The sequence below is a fragment of the Cavia porcellus genome, unplaced genomic scaffold (assembly GCF_034190915.1).
Source record: "Cavia porcellus strain 051 isolate PalLab524CR breed Dunkin Hartley unplaced genomic scaffold, mCavPor4.1 scaffold_4, whole genome shotgun sequence".
Classification (NCBI taxonomy): domain Eukaryota; kingdom Metazoa; phylum Chordata; class Mammalia; order Rodentia; family Caviidae; genus Cavia; species Cavia porcellus.
Window position 1 is genome coordinate 47,574,905 of NW_026947487.1, and position 20,600 is coordinate 47,595,504.

Below are 20,600 nucleotides of genomic sequence, written 5' to 3' on the forward strand. Positions count from 1 at the left end.
CTGGGCCTATCTTCCGCAGAGCTGTGTGCTGTGCACTTTGGTGAAGGCTTGGTCTCGGGGAGGGACCTGCACAGCAGTGAATTGTGAGCTTGTCCCAAAGGCTGTGAATTCTTTAAGCCGCTGAAGGTTTTTCCCACGGTGTCTGTGCCCAAGTCCTGCTTGCCAGCTTTATACACATATCTTGAATGTAGCAAATTCTCTTTGTAAAACTAGCCCAGAAAGAGCCCAGAAATTACTTTTCCCATGCAAAGAGTATGAAAGTACAGTACTACTGTTTCCCATAGCAGACCTTTAGATGGCTCAAATAAAAATCTGCCTGGCAAAAAAACATACTTTACCATGATTAGAATTGACGCTAAGTAATTGTTGTTGGAGCACTCCGTAATTTTTAAATGTTTATTGAGCGCTTGGAAAGCACTGTTTTGTGTTGGATGTACATTGGTGAATAAAACGTAGTTGCACCTTTACAAAGCTTACGTTCTAATAGAACAAACTGATGAAAATCACCAAACTATATATTTACAACTTGAGTTATGTTCTGTGAAGGAAGCAAAGTAGAGGGTGAAAGAATAATCCAGTTTCAGATGGTGACCACTTGAAGTCATTGTGGAGGGCTCTCTAGGGGAGTGATGCTCTACTAGAAAACTGATGTAGAAGATTGAATCCTGGGAAACAATTGGAGGGCTAGAGAGTTCCAGGCAGAAGGACCCAGTGCCCAAAGTCAAGAGGCAGGAAGTTCAGGGTGGTCCAGGAATGGGACGGAGATGAGTGTATTGTAGCGTCACGAGTGCCTAGGAATGACAGGGCTCAGGCTTTGTGGCTTTCTATATTTTGAGTGCTCTTTGAGTTCATTGAAAATCTTACAGAAGACTGATCAAATACAGCTTATTTTGATAGTACATTTGGTAGGGGTCAACAGTGTACTCTGGAACACTTCCAAGGAGGTGATCTGCACTGTGAAAGCAGAGATGCCAGTGATTTAAGAGACTGATGGAATGCTAGTGTAAATCAGAGAAGGTAGATTTGAGCTCCCTTTTAGAGGAAGACCCATTAGGATTTCCTGATAACTCTGCTAAGTATATAACTAGAGTCAGAGAAGGACTTCGGAGTCTGGCTTGAGCACCTGGCTGTGAGGTGACTCTTGAGACAGCAAACCCCAGAAAACTCATATGGGGGCCATAATCAAGTTTGAACTTGGGATCTGTTAAATCTGAAGCGCTGGTGTGGCGTTCAGTAATGAAGTACACCAGACATTTGTCTCCTAAAGTTTTGTACTTAGCCAGCCCGGAACTCATCTTCAGATCTTTTCTCCAGTGCTGCCTTCTCATGAAGGCCTTCCTTGACCAGCAAGGTTAAAATTGAAAGCTCAGGTCACCTGTTTCCCTACCATGTTTAATTTTCCCCACTATATGATCTGTGAAATCAGAAATTGTTGTGTGTTAATCACTAGTATATCCTTGATACCTAAAATAGGATATAATTGTTTGTTAAATGAATATATGAAACCACTTGAAGGATTCTGTGTTATTTCCATGACTCAGTTTTGTTAGTGTTTGTTAGATTTTTGGGTTGAAATAGTCCAATTTTCTTGTTAAGTTTTGTAGGAAATTTTATGCAGTACACATACACATATATGGGTGTACATTGCTTTGCTTAAGGATAAAGCCTGACAGCTACAATTTATGTTTTGTCTTCATTTTCAGGTTACAACTGACGGAAAACCAAAAATCATTGATATCATTGATACAACGGGAAGTGGCGATGTGAATACTGCTACAGAAGTAGAGCCAAAAGATGGTGAAATTATTGGTCTTTCAGGAAGAGTGCTTAAGGTTGGAGCTTTTACCTCATTTCTGTCTTTTTTTTTGTACTGTTAACCTCAAAGCACCTGATATTTTAGCTTACATTTGGCAACAGGGTCATCATTACCCTATTGCTGCATAACAAATACCCCAAGCCCTCATGGTTTAAAGTGTCAAGTAGTTATTACATCCCAGTTTCTGTGAGTCAGAAATCTGAGTGCGGCTTAGGTGCTTCTAGTACTGAGTGTCTTGCGCAGTTGCACACTGTTGACCGTCACAGCAGCCGTACTCGAGGCTTATAGGTAGGGTGTGGTTCTTTGCCACAGGGCCCTCTCTAAGGTGCTCTTTCATCCTGGTGAGTGATCCTGTGATCTGTGATCCCAGTGAGCATGTCCAACATGAGAGTCATGGTCTTCTAACAAAATAATCTTAACCCATCACTTACAAAAGAATCCTGGAAGTGACAGCCCATCACTTCATTCTATTCATTGGAAGTGAGTCAGTAAATCTATCACCCACTTCATGGGAGGGGACTCATAAGACCATAAATACCAGAAGATGTGGTCATCAGGATGGTCTTAGAAGAATCTATTGTTTTATTGTTTAGTAAAATACTTAGGATTAAGATTTTTTCAATGAGGCTGGCAAGTTCTGTTTTAAGTTTTGAGTAGAAAGTTGGAGAAAGTGACCAAATAGAGTTTTAACTTTATTATTTTCTGTCGCATCATAATTTTCTCAGTGAGCTTGACCATGAAGAAATATTTAGATCATAATGGTTACTGACGTAAGTGATTGGCATTGTATTTTTCTGATGTCTTTGGTAGAAAGACTTGGAAAAGCTAAACATAAAAAATAATTACAAAAGGACTGGGGGCGTAGGTCAGTGTTAAACATAATCAGCTGGTTCCGAGGCAGGGTGGCATGTCAGACAGGCGTCACAGAAGAGAAATAATTCACAGCAGGCAGAAAGCAGCAAAGCGGCAAGGAACCGCAGCTCTTTGTACCCGTATGTATCTTAACCAAGCCAATTAGGGCTGATGACACTCGCATCCTTAATCCGGTGCCCTTGATCCTGGCATTGCACTGTTTATCAATTCCAGCGTCACATACTCGAGATCCAGCCATCTCTTCAAAAGCTGCACCTATAATCGCATTGGGCTTTGGACATGAGCCTTCACAGTAATGATAACCAAAAAGCATAGAACAGTTCATGAAATACTAGCTAATGACGATGGAAGATGGCAAGAATTTGACTGTGCTTTGATATCCTATTTTTAAGACATAAGCAGAATTATTTTGGAGAGAATTAAGTTACTCTGAGAAACTAGGGAACATTCCTAGTAAGTCTCATGTATTTAGAACCATATAAATTCTTGTGTATTCTTAGTTGTTTATTTTTAGATAGCTGTAGTAACCCATACTTTAAATAAACCTCTGTGCTGAGGTTTATTTAAACTGGTGCTCAAAGGTAGAGTATGTTCCATGCAAGTCCTTATTTAATAAGATCAAAACATTGGTAAGATTTTCTCTATTCAATAGCAGATTTCATTAGCTCTTACTAGGTATTCTCAGCCCATCACTATAATGTAGATTTTAATTTTAATTCTTTTCAGTATGATTGCATCATTTTAAGATACGTTTTGTTTTGTATTGTTTTGTTTTTTGGTGCCAGGAATTAAACTTGGAACTTTGTGCTTGCAAGGTAGGTGCTGTGCCACTGAATTGTACGTCTGGCCTAAGATGTGTATTTTTATAAGATTTCCAGGGAGAAAAGTCCCCTGTTTGATCTATCCCCTGCTGATTTCAGCCTAGCCAGGCTTAATCTTTGATACATTAAATTGTCTTCGAACTTCTAAGTACTATACAATACTTTTTTTAACAAATAGTTTTTATTTACCAATTTGTTCTAGTTTTACATTAGATATTTTGCATATTGTAAAATTAAGATTTAGTTCTTAGGCCTTTTATTTCCAAAAGATCTTCTTAGATTGTCTATTGAATAATTTTGTGATTTTGCGTCCTAAAAACTTCTTGGGTTTTTTTCTTTCCTGAAAGAATTCAAATATTTTCTCAACATTATTGTTTAACTTGTGTATGAATTTTAATAAATTTTGCCTATTTTTAAAATTTTCTTAAAAAATAACTTTATTGGTATTCTCTTGACATACATAATATACATATATACTGATTCTCTTTTTTTCCCCCATTCCCTTCTCTTCACTCCTCCTTCCCCTGTCCCTTTCTGAAACTATGTTTCTATCGTTTTCCTTCTTTTCTTTTTAATTTTGCCTATTTGTAATTGTAAAAGCCTATTCATTCAGGGCATTGTTTTATATCATGGTATAACATTGTATCTCTAAGAGTATTAATTATCTTGAACTCTTCTTTTTCACTGTTTGTAGCTTCCTCTTCCTCTTGTGTTTACTTACCTTGCTTTCCTTTCCATTCTCCTTTATTTGCCTCCTCTTCTGCCTCCCCTTCCCCATCCTCTTTTCCTTCTCCTTTTTCTTTTCTCTTTCTCTGCCTTACCTTTTCTTTCTCACTTTTTTCCTTTTCACTTTCCTTAAACCTAATATTTTACTTCAGATGTTTTCTGTAGGTGTCTGCTTTAATTACTTTCATTGCTGAGGCAAAATATCTAATGCCCAAAATGAAGGAAGGAGAGGTTTATTTAGCTTAAAGTTTGTGGAGATTGGGCAGGGGATTTAGCTCAGCGGCATAAGCGCCTGCCGTGCAAGCAGGCAGTTGTGAGTTCGATCCCCGGTACCGATAAAAGGAAAAAGACCAAAAAAAAAAAAAAAAAAAAAAAAAAAAAAGTTTGTGGAGATTTCCTTCCATACTCAGCTGGCTCCAAGGCAGGGCTTTGTGACTGAGGAGCAACTGTTCGTGGTGGCTGTGAAAAGGGCAAAAGACGGGGGCTCGACTCTCCCTCCCTTATATTGTGTGCTGGCTGTGTACCTCCGCATCTCCAGTGATTATAGCTCACATGTCTCTGTGTCCTCCTCTTTCATAGGCTGAGGATGTTTACAAAGTAAGGACCTTGGTCCCCTGCTGAATCACTTCTCACCTTCTCAGATTGACACAGTGGACAATGTCCTAGAGAGATAAAGGACATGTCTCCACCCCAGAATGTTAAGCTGAAAGTTACTTAAAGCTTCTAGACTTCCCAGGTTGACACAATGTATTAACCATAGCAGTGACCATCCTCTCAGACTCTGGATTAGCCAGGCACCAGAATAGTACAGTATTTGAATTTACCGCTCTTTATTGGTTTCTGATTTTTTTGGTGGTAGGGTTCACTGTGATGTAGTATTATTTTCAAGAACATATTATTATACGTCTTATAGATATGTATACCATATATCTCATATACATGTATCATATATCTCTGTGTGTGTGTGAGACTTGTCTAAGTGGAATTGCTAAGTCATGCAGATACAAGGTCACTAGGTCATGCCAAACAGTTTTACCCTTCAAACACTTGGCATTTTTAGATTGCCTAATTTCTAAAATGTGCTACAATCTAGATTATCACATTCTGCTTTTAATTTGCATTTTCTGGATTACTAGTGGGACTGGATACATTTTCATATACTCAACCTTTTCAGCTTTCTCTTTATGCAGATTAAAGTTCATTTGCCTTTGGTTTTTTTATTTGTTTTGTTTTGTTTTATGCTACTGAATTTTTGGTTGTTTTTGTACTAGTCTGTTAGTGTTTATCCACCTTTCATTTTGTCTGTTGAGGGTCTCTTCCATTTTCTACTTGTGTTTTCACTTTCTGCCCAATGTATCTTAACGAATAGACATTCCTGTACCCAGTTGAATGTTTTTTACTTCAGATATCTCTTAAGTTCATGACCTCATTATCATGAAGACATTCTCCTATATGTCTAAAAAGTTTCAGTTATTCTTAGATTTGTCTTTAGAATTTGACAGAAATCAAATGTACACTCAATTTGAAATAGTAGTCTTGTGTTTTTTTGTTTGTTTGTTTGTTTGGTTTTTTTGTAATTTTCTTGAAACAGCATCTTGTTATGTAGTTCCAGTGACTTCAGTGGCCTTGAAGTCGCTGTGCAGGCCCAGGCTGGCCTCAGACTGGAAGTGATCACCTGTATTGTAATCCCAAATATTGTATACAGTCATCCAAGTATTGTAATCCTTTTTCTAGTTTTCCTCACAATCCAGAAAGTTATATTGTAATCCCATTGAGACATCATTGGAATCCCAGCAAATTAATTCCAATCTGCCACCTCCACTGCAACCCACGGGGAGAGTAATGACACCAAGACATATTCCAAGTTAAGGGAGGGCCAGGGGATCCTAAGTCCAATCCCTGTGAGGATGTGCAGACAAAGGCCTTGTTTCTTTTTTTCTATAAAAAGACCCAGGCAGTGTCCGGACACCGTGTATTAATACTTCATGATATCCCCACTGATTTTCAGTTTCTTCTTTGTACCTTTCAAATTGTGTTTGTGTTCTCAAGTTTCATTTTCTGTTCTCTTTACCTGTTTGATTTTTGGATGATTTCCTCCATCCCTTATTCTAATTTTAGTAGCATTTTAGAAAGATCTTACTACAATTAAGTTAAAGTATTTTTCTTCAAATCCTCAAAAGCTGGCCTGAAATTTAGAAACAAAGGATAATGTAGGCGAACTGAGGGATGTGGCAGATTTAGCACAGTATTTAGATGCAGCAGTAGCCAGAGAAAATGGTGTGCGTGTGCCAGGAGACTGGCAAGGCCAAAACCATTTGAGCCAAAAAAAACCTCGACAAGGATTTGCTGCATGATAAGTAGCACTGGAGATGACTGTGCCCATTGAGCAATGGAGCAAAGATGCTTCATTAGTTACCATCTCTAAGAGAACCAGAGGAGTGAGGTATAATTGTTAATTAAGGAAGTTATGTATGCCATATGAAAATCAGTCTTACTGCATTGTGCTAAGTAATTTGAATCATTTTAAAGATGTCAAAATGCAAGCTTTGGTTCTTAAAGGGACCAAAAAATAATTTCAGTTATGTAGAATACGCTAGTGTTATAGTCAGAGGTTGTGCAGAGAACAATTAGAATCAGGACATGGAGTTTATAATATTTTTATATTGTATGGTAACCAGAAGTTAACACAATTAAATGCAGCAAATCTATCTGCAACACCAAAAACATAGAATATTTAGTCAAGGGCCTAAATTCCACAGCAATGTCCTATATGAGTCCAAAGAAAAACCTAGAGCTCATGACAGTGCCTCCCACGAGTCCCAAGTAGAGGTCCAGAGCCCACAAGGATTCAAGCCAGTCTCTTACGGATCCGTGCTGGGAAGGCCCAAAGGTCAGTGGTGGAAGCCAGAAAGTCCATGCCAGCGGGGTGGAGGAGCTGTGCTGGTGGTATGAGGGTTCTGTGGTGGAGCTGCAAAGCCACACTCACAACAAAGACCAGGGCTGTCCTGAAAGGCACCACAGCCATCTTCAGTGACATGGAGGCCCCGAGCTCTCCAATGACAAGCACAGTTGGGTACATGCCAGGAAGCCAGCGTGACAAGTCCATCCTGGAGACTAAGCGGCACACGTCTTCCCCTCTGAAGCCAGGAAGCAGTGCTGGATGTGAGGCCCAGTGCTTCTCCAGGAGAACCAATGGCTCAAACAGCAACTCATAGGAGAACCCACAGTGCCTCAGTGCAATAATGCATTAATACTGTCCTTCTCCTTCTCCACCTATTTATGCTGGCAACTTTCCTCAGGTGGAGCATCTTCGCTCAGCACCATGCTGATTCAGTATAGCTGGCATTAAGTTGACCACCAGTTCTTAATCCATAACAGTATATAAAATAACATATTCCATAATTGCCTTTTGGCTAAGGTTAGATAGCATAATCATGATTATAACATATTCTCTGATTTTTGTGTATGTGTGTGGCTAATTTTATAACTATTTTGCCTTCACATTAAGCAAAATACATGATTATAATTTGATGTATCTAATTCCATGGACCCTGCGGGCTTTTTTCTCATAATTAAACATAAATAGGAATTAACGTCTGTTGTATGGTTTTCATGGTGATACATTTCACTAGCCACGGCGGGTTACATGTGTGTAGTGAGATACTTGCCAGTGACTACTTTATTTGTTGTTATTGCAGAACTTTTTTTATTGTCTTTTTTATGTGACACGCTTGGTGTCAGAATATTAAAGAATATTCTCTAAAGCAAGTTGATAAGTTGGGAATAAAAAGTATTGGTTTATAGGTCAATGTATTTGCAACTTCTGTAGACATCTAGTTGATTCAGAAATCATGACAGATATGCCTTTAATGATTGTTTTCATATATTTAAAATAAACTGTGAGAAAATTTCACCCAGAAGTTTTCTACCAGAGAAATACTTGGATGAGTGATGCATAAATGAATTGGATTAAGGATCCTGCACAAGTGAGGATTGATGAGCCAGCCACCTCTGCACTATTTGATGCTCTGGAACTGCGATAAAGGAAGACATCAGGTGTCAGCGATGTCTAACCACTAGTAATAACCTTTGTGTTTAATGAAGTAGTGCATTTTAAAAACACTTGAAGTATTGTGTAAATGAAAGGAATTCTGGTGGAAACAGCTTATTTCTAGATGTGAAAAAGAGCTATAGAGATAGTGACTGCTTAGAATATTAAGAATTTTTCTCTAGTGTGTCAGCTTGCTGACCCAATGAATGCTGTCTAAACATAGATGTGAAATATGTCTTCCCTTGGTGTGTGTCGTTGGCATTGCAAAGCAATTAGTGAGTGAACAATTTATTTTTTTTTTTCTGTAGATTCCTGGAAGCTGGACAAATCCTTCAGGCAAATATCACATTGGCATAAAAAATGGCTATGATTTCTATCCCAAAGCTCTCAAAGAAAGGATACAGGTAATATATAACCCAGTATGGATGACATATGTATCTTTCTCAGATTTTATTCCTACCAAAGGGGAAAAAAATTCTCATCAACTCTGTAACTTATTCGGAGGGGGGGGCGCTGTGTAGATTTTGAAAAATGACTCTGTAAAGATTCTGCTCAGTGGAATGTTATCCATTTAAAGTATTGGGGTTTTTGTTTGTTTATTTGTTTGCTTGCTTTGGTACCGGGGATCAAACTCATGACTTTGCACTTAGCAGGCAAGCAGTTGAGCCACTGAGGTAAATCCCCAGCTAAAGCATCATTTTTAATCTTGGATGCATGGATAGAATAAGGGAACCTGGATACACTGAAATCACTTCAAATTTTTGTGTATTTTTGTTTTTCTGGGAGATGCTGGACAGATTTCAATGGATTTTGGAGGACGTTTTTACTTGAAAAGGTTAGACACAGTCGATTCAAATTCCAGACCGCTTTAGTTATTTCTGTTCCTGTGGTTTCCATAATTTGCCTTATTTCCTTACTGTTTGGGAGCCTTCTTCTTCCAGTTAGTCAGTCAGTGTTGAGGAAAGAACTAATCACACCTGCAGTCTGCAGTATGTAACAAGTCTGAGCGGGAAGATGCTGCGGGGTAGGGTGGGGTGGGGCTGCTTTTGAGCACAGCGGTTCCTTGGGACCTCCTGAGACGATGACCTCCTGCTCTGTCCATCCAGGAGCCTCCAGCGACTGGTGAGACTTGAAATTTGACTGGTTTGTCTGAGGAACTGGGATTTTCATTTTCTGTACTATTTCAGAATTTAAATAGTAGGTGGCTAGTGACTGCCGCACTGGACAGTGCAGGTGTAAAGGACCGCTGTGACCCTGCCAGTTGATAGCAGCCCAGAATTTCCTCTTAAAACAAGGGCATTCCTCGGAGCTGATCCTGATGAGTAAGACTTTCACCAGTATTACCACATCATGGCACTGTTAGACGCTTCCCAGCGGATCTGTGACCTAGCAGTTACTCAGTGCTTTGGTTGAACTTTGATTGAGTACAATTTTATTTTAGGCAAAAATTCAGAGAGAGTGTGGTACTTTTATGTTAAATCTGATCATTTTGATGAAGTAAAAAGTAACATGCAAATATACAGTGGTTAGTTGAAGTGAACCTATCCTTTAGTTTTGCCAAGTCAAGTTATTTTTCTGGAAAGGATACTTTTAACTGACACTTCTGTGGGGAGGTGCTGTAGGTTAAAGATACTGGAGGCCAATTTCAGTAAGATAGTGCTGTCCAGTGAAAGAGCCTGGGAAGAAAAGCCCAGGAGGACGGACACAGGGAAGCCTCCCTCCATCGGTGTGGCTGCAGTACCCCGCCAGTCAGCCCCTGCCTATACTTACTTAGGTCGTACGGGCCTGAGAGGCAGTAATTTCTTACCTTAAATGAGTGGGAATTCAAATTCAGTTTTGTGATGTGGCCTCTAAGTTGCTGAAGAAGGGGAAGATTTAAATTGGAGGATAGGGTTATAAAATTACATTTTGGTGTGTCTTGGCAAATTTATTCTCTTAAACTCTCATTGTGTGATCTTGAGTCACATTCATTTACCTGTAAACGCCTTGAGTTTGTCCTTCTTTATGGCTGAGTAGTACTCCTATTGCATAAAAATAACATGCCTTTGGGTTGGGGATTTAGCTCAGTGGCATAAGCACCTGCCTTGCAAGTGTGTGGTCGTGAGTTCGATCCCTGGTACCAATAAAAATGAAAAAGACCAAAAAAAAAAATTTTTTTTTAAAAATAACATGCCTTTTCTTCCATTCCTCAGTCAAAGGGCATTTGGGTTGTTTCCAAGATGTAGCTGTTACAAATTGTGCTGCTATAAACATGGGTACACATATATCGCTGTGGTATGGTGTTTTTAATTCTTTTGGGAATTCCCAGAAGGGGAATAGCTGGATTAAATGAGACTCTAATCCTAGCTGTTAAGGAATCTCCACACTGATTTCCAAGAAGGGGAATACCTGGGTTGATTGGGACCTCTATGCCTAACTTTTTAAGGAATCTCCACACTGATTTCCACAGTGGTTGTTCCAGTCTGCACTCCTACTAACAGTGAACAAGTATTCCTTTTTCCCAACAGTCCTGTCAGCATTTGTTATTGGTTGATTATTTTTGGGGTGAGATGAAATCTCAGTGTTATTTTAATTTGCATCTCATATAACCAATAATGTTGAACAGTTTTTCATGTATTTATTTGCTATTTGTATTTCTTAGTCTGAGAAGTGTGCGTTCATCTCAAATGCCCATTTTTGGATTGGGTCTTTGAATTTGGGGGGCCTACTTTTTTTCAGTTCTTTGTATGTTCTGGTTCTAAGTCCTTTGTCTGAGGGACAACTAGCTATAATTTGTTTCTACTCTATGGGATATCTTTTCACTCTGTTGATTCTTTTGTTGTGCAAAAGTTTTTTTAATAAGGCAAGGTCCCATTTGTTGATTCTTTGTAGTATTTCCCTTGCCATACTCATAAGTGAAATAAATCAAACCCGCATGTGTAAACCTGAGATTGTCTCACTAATGTGAGAAATTAAATGAGCAAATAAGATCCCAAATGTACACTAGGTTATGTAAATTGAGGAAAAAACTGTTCAGAAGATTAGACAAGCTGTTACAGAGGAAAGGAAGGAAGGGAAAAAGAAAAAAATATATGTATACACAATATAGTGTAGTACACAGCTAGTTTATCTTGGTTCATTGAAAAGAAAGGTTTGCTCTAATATTGTTTGGACAAAGTGTCACGGCTTTATCTTGTACTCAAATAGCTACATAGAAGATAACAGTACACACTGTATAAATGATTGTAACTGTTCTCACTTGTTTTGAAGCTGTTTTGTTATTTTTATCTTTTTAAAATAAAAAAAGCCATTCTAATAAATTCATTGTTAATAATGTATCCATTACTTTATTAACTTCCATAGAAGTTAATAACTTCATTTATTAACTTCCTTAGAAATGATTTTTTTAAATCTTTGGGTCCACATATAATGACTGTTCAAGATTTAACAGACTATTTATCAGCTTAATTGTAGATTGTGTTTTTGTTTTTGCAGAAAGAGCGAAAGGAAAAAATCTGGGATCCTGTTCACAGAGTGGCCCTTGCAGAAGCCTGCAGAAAACAGGAAGAATTCGATGTTGCCAACAACGGCTCATCCCAAGTTGGTGCTAGTTACTTTTATTTAGACTTTGCCTCAGAGCCAGGTTGCTTAGACATCTTAAGGAGTGAGGAGGCTGAGCTTTCACAGGTTTTCTTTGTTCTCAACTTTCTTCTCAGTATAGTAATTTTTACCAGTTTCCTCTGTTGTTACGCTGAAGGAAACTTGCATGTGTATTTCTCCCTGTTTTAAAGCATCCTAGTTAGCATATAATAAATGTAAGTGAAAGTTTGTAAGTGAATAGTGGTGAATTCTCTCACAGAAGCCACCAGACCCTCTCTCTTGCCAGTTACTGCTCTTTTTCCTTTCCACAAAGGCAGCCACTTCTAACAGAATATAATGATCTTTTTTCTCCTTTGAAATTTGAAAAATGAAATAGTACAAGATAACATCTTTTATGCAGAGCTTATTTTACTTATCATGTTGTGATATTTATCTATGTCATGGGGAGCTGGCATTCACTTCCATTGTCCTGTGATAGTCTTTCCTGGGTACACTATCATTTATTCGGTTTGCAGATTGCTGCTTGCTTTATTTCACCTTTTAACTTTTGAACACAATGTAATTTTAAATGTTCTTGGGCGTGTCTTTTTGATGGGTTATAAAGTGATGTACTAGTTTATATTCCTCAAGAGATACATCACAGTATCCTTTCCTCAGCATCCTTGCCCATTGTTTTTAGAATCAATTTATAAAATGAAAATAATGTCTGTTATGAAAGTACCTCTGGCTGTGACAACTTGGGACACCACCGTGGGTAAAGTAGCAGTTGAGAAGCCTTCATAATGCTGCTCCCCAGGGGTCGTCACCACAGCTTGGTGCTTGCCCTGTTGAATGGTTCTTTTACTCCATACATGTACCTTTTCTTTAAAACAAAACAAAGCAAAAAATGGAATCATATTCGTGATTTTCTATCTTGGCTTCTATTGAAATCACATGAAGAGCTTTTAAAACAGCCAGTGTTTGTGTCCTGGAGAAGAATTAAATTCAGGGCTTGTGAGGAAGGCAGATATTTCAAAGCTTTGTAGGAGATTTAATTAATGTGTGGCTGAATTGGGGGACCTCTGGCCTATGTATATCTATTTAACAGCTGTATAATTTTCTATTAAATCAACATTTAACTTTTCATCATTAGGCACATTAAATGTAGAATTTCAAATACTACATGCATACAACTGACTTTGTAAAAGAAGGTTCTAAATGTCATTATCCACTTTTTTACCTTCTACCTACCAAATTGATTGTTGCTTTTAAGGAGTAAATGTTGGATATATTCAAAAATTAAACATAACAATTTTTGAAACATGAAAATTGAAGTTTTATTTACTAGGAATATTTAGGTGAATACAGAACAATTAATACTGTATATAATCGCTAAACTTAGGTCAGAACATAAACTTGCCATTTTCATATATCAAAGTGAATAGCGAGCAGTGATTTCACGTGATTCAGCCCGCTATCATGTATGGTCCTTTCTTTTTATATGAGGTCTCAGACATTTTTTTCTTAGTGACATAATTCAGCATGTTCCTTGTTTTCAAGTATAGTATGCTCTCTTTTTTCCCCAGATGCTGGGATGCTGGGATGCTTATTACCAAATTACCTAGGGAGCTCCAAAACATAATTGAGGATTTTGGCTTCATTCCCTAGTTACTTAGTAGCTAGCAGTGGCAGGAATACATCTAGTCCTGGGGATTGCATCTACACTGCACGGCTTTGGGACAGTCCTGATAGCCACTGTTTATACAAAGCAAACTGACCTTTACAGGGTAAATGCTCCTGACTAGAGGTGGAGCTTCCTAAGTGATCACCTAGGACACATTCCCAGCACTCTCTGTCATGCAGACATAGGCAGTGTGTAAGTGTGCTTGTGACACAGCCTAACTGTGTTCCAGTAAACCCTCATGACGCAGCCCTGTCTGGGTGGGTTTGACCCCCGTGCTATTATTTGTTGGCCCCTGCTATTATCTTCATAGAGTAATTACATAGTGAGTTGAGGTATTTTTTTATTTATAGTTTTCTTAATCTAACTGTATGTTTTTTATGGAGTTTAATGTATTTGCCTGAATTTCAGGTTTTTTTTTTTTTTTTTTTGGTCTTTTTCCTTTTTATCGGTACCAGGGATTGAACCCACGACTGCCTGCTTTCAAGGCAGGTACTTATGCCACTAAGCTAAATCCCCGCCCCTGAATTTTAGTTTTTATATGCTTTCATTCTCCCAGTTTATGCTTTATTTTAGCCTATAGTATCCTAATTATTTGGATATATATCTTTTGATATTGTAGTTTTGAGTCATGTTTGGATAGGGTCACACATAATAATGCCAGTTGTCATCTAGTTTCTATGTAATGTATTTTAAAGTATTCACTGTACCCATGGCCACAGAGCTGAAATACAGTTTAGCTTGCCTTATAAATCTGTATATTAAACATAGAAAAATTTTTAAAGCGATAACATGATTCGTAGTTTTTATTATTTGTTTGGATTCTTAGAAAGTATACTGTATGTGAGATAGGAAAGACCCTGATACTTTAAACAGTGAAGGTGTAGAAATTTTATTTTAGAATTCTTTTTCTAAGTGAGTTACATAGGTTACATGTATGTGACTAACAAGTCCTGACTACGTTATTATCACCTGCATGTACACAGGATTTCCTATAGCAGATGGAATGACAGATTGATTAAAAAATTTTTTTAAATATTTAATTTATTAATTAGTACCTGCTTATTGACCTAAACTACACATTGCATAGATACAGATTTTCTTTACATTTTTCCATGGTGTAACATTTTACTATAGGTTACCAGACTATCTGTGCATACAGTAATACAGTGTATAAGTCCAAAATGTACTAATATTAATCTGTTTTCTAATTGATTAGGCAAATAAACTAATCAAGGAAGAGCTTCAGAGTCAAGTGGAATTGCTAAATTCTTTTGAGAAAAAATACAGTGACCCTGGCCCTGTGTATGACTGCATAGTATGGCATGATGGTGAAGCCTGGAGGTACAGTTCATGCACTTTGTAGATCTCCTTCATTTCACATGATTTCCCTTCTGTAAAGCGCATTAAATCTTCAGAGCGGTATAGGGTTCTTCTTTATTCCTCAGGGACATGATGAGACCCAAGTCAGCTTTTGGTAGTTTTGGACAAGTCTTTCAACTTCTTGGTAGTTAATATTGGGGTATTTTTTGTTTTTACAGTAAACATGACATATATTTATTTTAAAGAAACTTTGAATTAACTGTTGCTTATTTCATTAACCAGTGGTAGCAGTATGATCACTGGTATAGGTGAAGATATTCCAAATTGAAGCTGGACAGTTGGAAAGTAACTATAGGAAAACATTACACAGCATTTACTATGAGTTTTTTAAAGCCAAAAGAGGAGAGTGGGTGAAAATATTTTAAATACAGACAGAGTAACCAGTTTAAATTAGGCAGTGTAATACAGTGATCCATAGAGCTCAGTCTGTGAGTTGGAATCGTAGCTCCATAGCCTTGGAATTCTACCTCTACTACCTCTGTAGGCCTGTTCCTAGTCTTTTGTTTAGGATGATTAAAGTTCTTAAATGTGTTTGATGAACATTACATTCAGCATTTCTGGACATAGAACACGCTCAGTAAGTGTGAGCTATTCTGTTTCTGTTTCTAAAACTAATGATGTGAGTTACATGTACACATCCCAGCATCTGGGAAGTAGAGAGCATACCCCGCAGATGTGTCTCTTGGAGCTGGCTCATGTTTCTCAAATTACTGTCTTCATGAAAATAGAAATATGTGGGGCTGGGGATTTAGCTCAGTGGCATAAACACCTGTTTCGCAAGCACAGGGTTGTGAGTTCGATCCTCGGTACCAATTTAAAACAAAAAACAAATATATTCTTAACATAGATACTTAGTTATATGTGTTTGTGGGGCTGTTGCAAAAAACCAGGGTCTCTTCCTTGAGGCTTGATATCAAGAGTAAATCAAGAGCCTTCTGTGCCTGCTCATATGTAAAGGCTTCCTGAGATGTGGCACGTACAGAATGTGCCATACCTGCTGACTTACTGTCCTTTCCAGTGCATCATGTCCAAAGGAGGGCTTTCCTGCCACTTTTGCAAGTACCACTGCATCCCTGATTTTGATTATATCCGATCTTCAATTTAATGAGAAATCTGTGCTCTATTTGGGACTGAAGTGTTAATAAAATATTTAAATATGCTTGTTCCAGTCCACCCAGATGATATGAATTACTAATGCATTTTTTGAGTATTTTTGCATGTGTGGGTATACATGTTGAAATTTTTTCCCAAAAGATTTCTAGAGAGTTTTGATCACAATCTTTATAATAAGGAAAAGTGGTTCAAATATGTATTTTATAAATCTTAATAAATTCACCACTTGATATAATGCTGTAGTTACCCCATTGGTAACCTTCCATTGATACCCTTTGTTTACCCCCATTTATGAACCCCCAGTGGTACCATTAGGTACCCCATTGATAAACCTTTTTGAGTTAGTGTGAGAGAAGAGGCAAGGTTAAATGCTAAACACAAAGCTGAGTGTTCTACAGAAAGACTTACAGCGTTAGCAGTAGTTGGGCAGTGAGGCTACAGCCGTTTCATTTAAAATGTTTCCTGCAGATTCTCAGGACTCTGCAAAGTAATTCACTTGTAGTAGTTCATTGAGAGCTATTCTGATGTTGATTAACTTTTGTAATAAAATGGAATTAAATCAAACATTAAATGAAATAAAATCTGAAACTTCAGAGGAATGTTGTAGAAAAAGTTATTATAACCAGTGAAAGATACAACAGAATTATGCTTTGGGATAAAACAAGATTTTAACTTTTTTGCATAACATAGTGTGTCCTGTAGAACTTTGACCTAAGTTTTAATGAGAATCTTAAAAATCCCAATGTCTCTAAGGATAATTTAGGTGCTATCTGCAAATGTTCTATTTCTCACTGATGAAAATGTCAGCATTTCTGAGGGCAAGTAAAGTGATGTATCAATCAAATATCTTAGTTCTTGTTTTTCATAAAGAACATCAAGTCCCCCTCCTCTCATTTCTGTCTGTTAAACTTCTGTCTGCACTGAGCAGGTGACCTAATACTTTTTCCTTTCTGAATATTTGTCAGGATATGTAGTATCAAATTGACAGTGACTCAAATGAAGCAAAAACTGGTTGAAACAATGTTTACAGACGATTACATGAAGAAAAGATTGTTGTTTTCTTGTCAAAGGTTTTCCTTCTTACTATCTTTCCTTTGATATTCTTTCTGAAAGCACAAGATTCACTCCACAGAAAATTAGCAAAGAAATAACGTGGAAATGTCAAGAAATATATCACACCTAAGCCTTTCCTCAGTCTTCTCCATATACTCTAATAACATCATTTTTGTTTTGTTTTTGTTTCTTTTCTCTGGATTCTGATAGCTACTCCTTGAGTTAAGCCAGCTACACCTTCAGAAAGTTAAAACACTGGAACATGTTCATACTGTGTTTACCCTCTGTCGGTCACTTAATGAAGTCAGCAATAACTCATATTTTGATGGAATGCTTGTCTTGTGTCACACTTCATGTTGGTGCTGCTACGAAACCAACTTATACATGTCCACAGTATGCTGGGAGAATTGTTACAAATGTTAATTTATTCTTCATTTAGCAAATATTTATTGAGTCCCTTTTTTGCAGCAAGTTCTGCACCGAGGATAAATCCTGCATTCTGGGTTCTGTGAAAGCATAAATTGGGTACATGGAACCCATCTAGGCAGTCTTAAGAAAAATTCCCAGAAGTAACATGTTACACCATGAATGATAACACAGTTAACTAAGAGGAGAGGATAGAGAAGGGTTTTGCAGTGGAGAGAAAAGACTAGAGGTCATTGATAGAACTAAAGGAAACTGGATGTGGCCATAGAGTGTATCGTGGACAAGTAGAGGTTTGATAGTGAGGGACCTGTTGTGGAATTTCAGGTTGTCATTGAAGAACTGGTCCCTAGAAGCAGTCTTTCTTAAGCTTCACTGCTGGCCAACATGGGACTCTAGTCACTGTGTGTGTGGTGTTAGGGTAAAGTAGTAGGGTTGGGCAGCATCTCAGGCACTTGTCCACCCATTGCTGGGGGGAATCTCCCAACACCTACAACCCTCAGGAGGAAAGCTTTATTTGGCTCACAGTTCCAGTCCATGGTTGGCTGACTCCAAGGAGAAAAGGCCTGGTGGAAGGCATGGCATGGGAAGGCTGCCCCATCCCATGGCAGCAGGAATCAGAGAGAACAAAGGAGCAGGGAGCCCTTCCTTCCAAGTCGCACCACCTCCAGCGAGACCCCATGCCATGAATCCCCCGATGCTTACAGCGCCTCTGAGCCAGTCACCCTCTGCATACATGACACTTTCGGGGGACGTTTTAACCATAACAAGTTGTACAAAGATAATGGAGAAACTGCATTATATGATCTTTAGAAAAGTAAGAAAATTGGTAACTTTTGACACCCGCTTTTCTTCTGAATTAACAGAGCCTGCATTGATTCAAATGAAGATGGAGACTTGAGCAAGTCTCCCGTATTAAGAAACTACAAAGAGGCCCAAGAGTACGGCTCCTTCGGCACAGCCGAGATGTTGAATTACTCTGTTAACATTTACGATGATGGAAACCTGCTCTCCATTGTGACCAGTGGAGGTACTGTGTCTCAGAGTCACTCAGGGGAATGAATATGTCACCCCCACCACATTCTGTATCATTTCCAAAAAATTAGAAACTATTGCAGTGTTCATTTACAAAAACATTAGATTTTTAAAATTACATGTTCATCGTACTACAGAATATTATATAGCAACCAAAACTAGTGAATTGTGTAAATCTCAAAATACCTAAGTTTTAAGGAAAAATACATTGATGGCCAAACATCTGTGTAAAATTTAAAGTATGCTGAGTTTGTTTGTATGTTACAAATGTAAAATCAGATAGAAAGATTACAGACTAACTTCTGGTAGGTGTTGCCTTGTGGGGCGGGAACGGGAGTGTAGTGAGAGAGGGCTTGAGCTCTTTGGTCACTCCCACCACCAGGCACATGGAGCAGAGGCCAGGTGCAGGAAGCTCACACAGGTGGCCGTACTTGGACTCCCAGCAACCACTACTAAGATAGCATGCCTGTCACCCACACTGCTTGTTGTCTTCCTGTGTGACCCAGCCTGGCTGCTCATATCCTAGGCAGCTGCTGATGTGCTTTACCACTCTAGGTGGCTGTGCATTTTCTACAATTTTGTGTAAGTGGAATAAGAAGTTAGAGGGTTTTGCCTGCTTTCTTTTGTTCCTGCTGTGATTGTAGTTTGCTCCTCTTTGCTAAGTAGTGTTTAGTCAGACAAGTCCCTGGAAGCCTATTTATCTGTTCATCTGTTGCTTGCTAGTTAGGTTGTTTCAGTGTTGTGTACAAACCTCTGTGTGTGTGTTGGTCACTGTACTTATGACTGAGACAAAAAATTCTATACCTGCAACTAAAAGGACAGGTGTGTTTGACTCATGCCATTTCAGCCCATAGCGGACTGGCTCCAAGGCAGAAGAGCATGGCAGAAGAGGGGCGTAGCAGAGGACAGCTCTCCCCGACGTGGAGGACCCGATGGGGAGAGTCAAGAGGACCAGGAGGGGCGCTGTACCTTCCGGGCCCTCTCCACAGTGGGCCCGCCTCTTCTGTCCAGGCCCCACCAGATAGCAAGTCAGCCAGTGTCCCTATAGCCCAGTCACCTTGCAAAAGCCCAGCCTCTGGTCACGTCAACTTTAGGGGACAGTGTGCAAGTGGCTTTTTGTGTATTTGGGGCCAAATACGTATTTAGCATCTAAAACTTGCAGATGGTTTCCCCAAGTGTTCCCTCAGCAGCAGGGAGTCCAGGTGCTGCACACCCCACCCACACATGGCACGAGTCCTCTGCTTCTGTTCACTTGTTTACGCCGCCCACTGGCTGGCGCATGGTGCACCCACGCTGCTTGAGAGAGGAAGTACATTAAAATTTTGCTTTCCTGTTTTTATGGAAAAAAAAAATGAGGTGCAGTTGGCAACACGGGTGTGTGTTTCCTCTCGGGACAGCAGTTGGCTGGAGCAGAGGATTCTCGGCATGGTGGTGCAGCCGCTTCTGGAGTCCAGCTGTCCACTGTCCAGACCCCCAGGCCTGGCGCCAGTTGTCGTTTATCATTGCTCTTGAGTTGTTTTTCTGACAGTAACAGGATATCTCTACTCATTTCTTTCTAGGAACTTTGAGAAAGTTTTTTAAAGTACAGTTTTTTGTTCCATTTTACTTCATTGATATATGTATAGCAAACAAGATGTGATTGAAATAAATGGTGAATATTCCCAATTTTTGAAAATTCATTCAGCAGAAGGCACATTGCTGTAAAGCCCCTTCATGATACACACCTCCCCCTACCCCAACACATTTATCATCCTTGCCACTTTCGAAGCAGCTCCAGAAATCTTCATTTTTGGGTGTCTTTTGCTTTTTTTCTTTTTTGTATGGTACGGAGGGTTGAACCCAAGGCCTTCACACTGGACTGCATCATCAGCTCTGCATTTTTTAAGACAAGATCTCGTTAAATTGCCACATTGGGCTCCAGCTTGCCATCCTCTTGCTGCAGCCCTGAGAGAGCTGGGATTAGAGACATGTCCTGCCAAGCCTGGCATCATGAGTGCTTTAGTTGCCCAGGTGTGGCTGCCTCAACCCCTCCGTCAGTTCAAAACACCTTTCTGGATATTTTGACTT

The 20,600-nt window shown here is 38.9% G+C and overlaps 1 protein-coding gene across 3 annotated transcripts in view; it reads left to right on the forward strand.

Moving 5' to 3' along the window:
• Tpp2 (tripeptidyl peptidase 2) overlaps positions 1-20,600 on the forward strand; it is a 62,708-nt gene that overhangs the window by 5,197 nt on the left and 36,911 nt on the right. For all 3 annotated transcript variants that reach the window (XM_013141414.3, XM_013141413.3, XM_003477588.5), the window contains exons 2-6: positions 1,704-1,832; positions 8,596-8,691; positions 11,762-11,866; positions 14,746-14,870; positions 18,365-18,528. In XM_013141414.3, the coding sequence (XP_012996868.1) occupies positions 1,704-1,832; positions 8,596-8,691; positions 11,762-11,866; positions 14,746-14,870; positions 18,365-18,528 (619 nt within the window). The remainder of the gene's footprint in view (positions 1-1,703; positions 1,833-8,595; positions 8,692-11,761; positions 11,867-14,745; positions 14,871-18,364; positions 18,529-20,600) is intronic.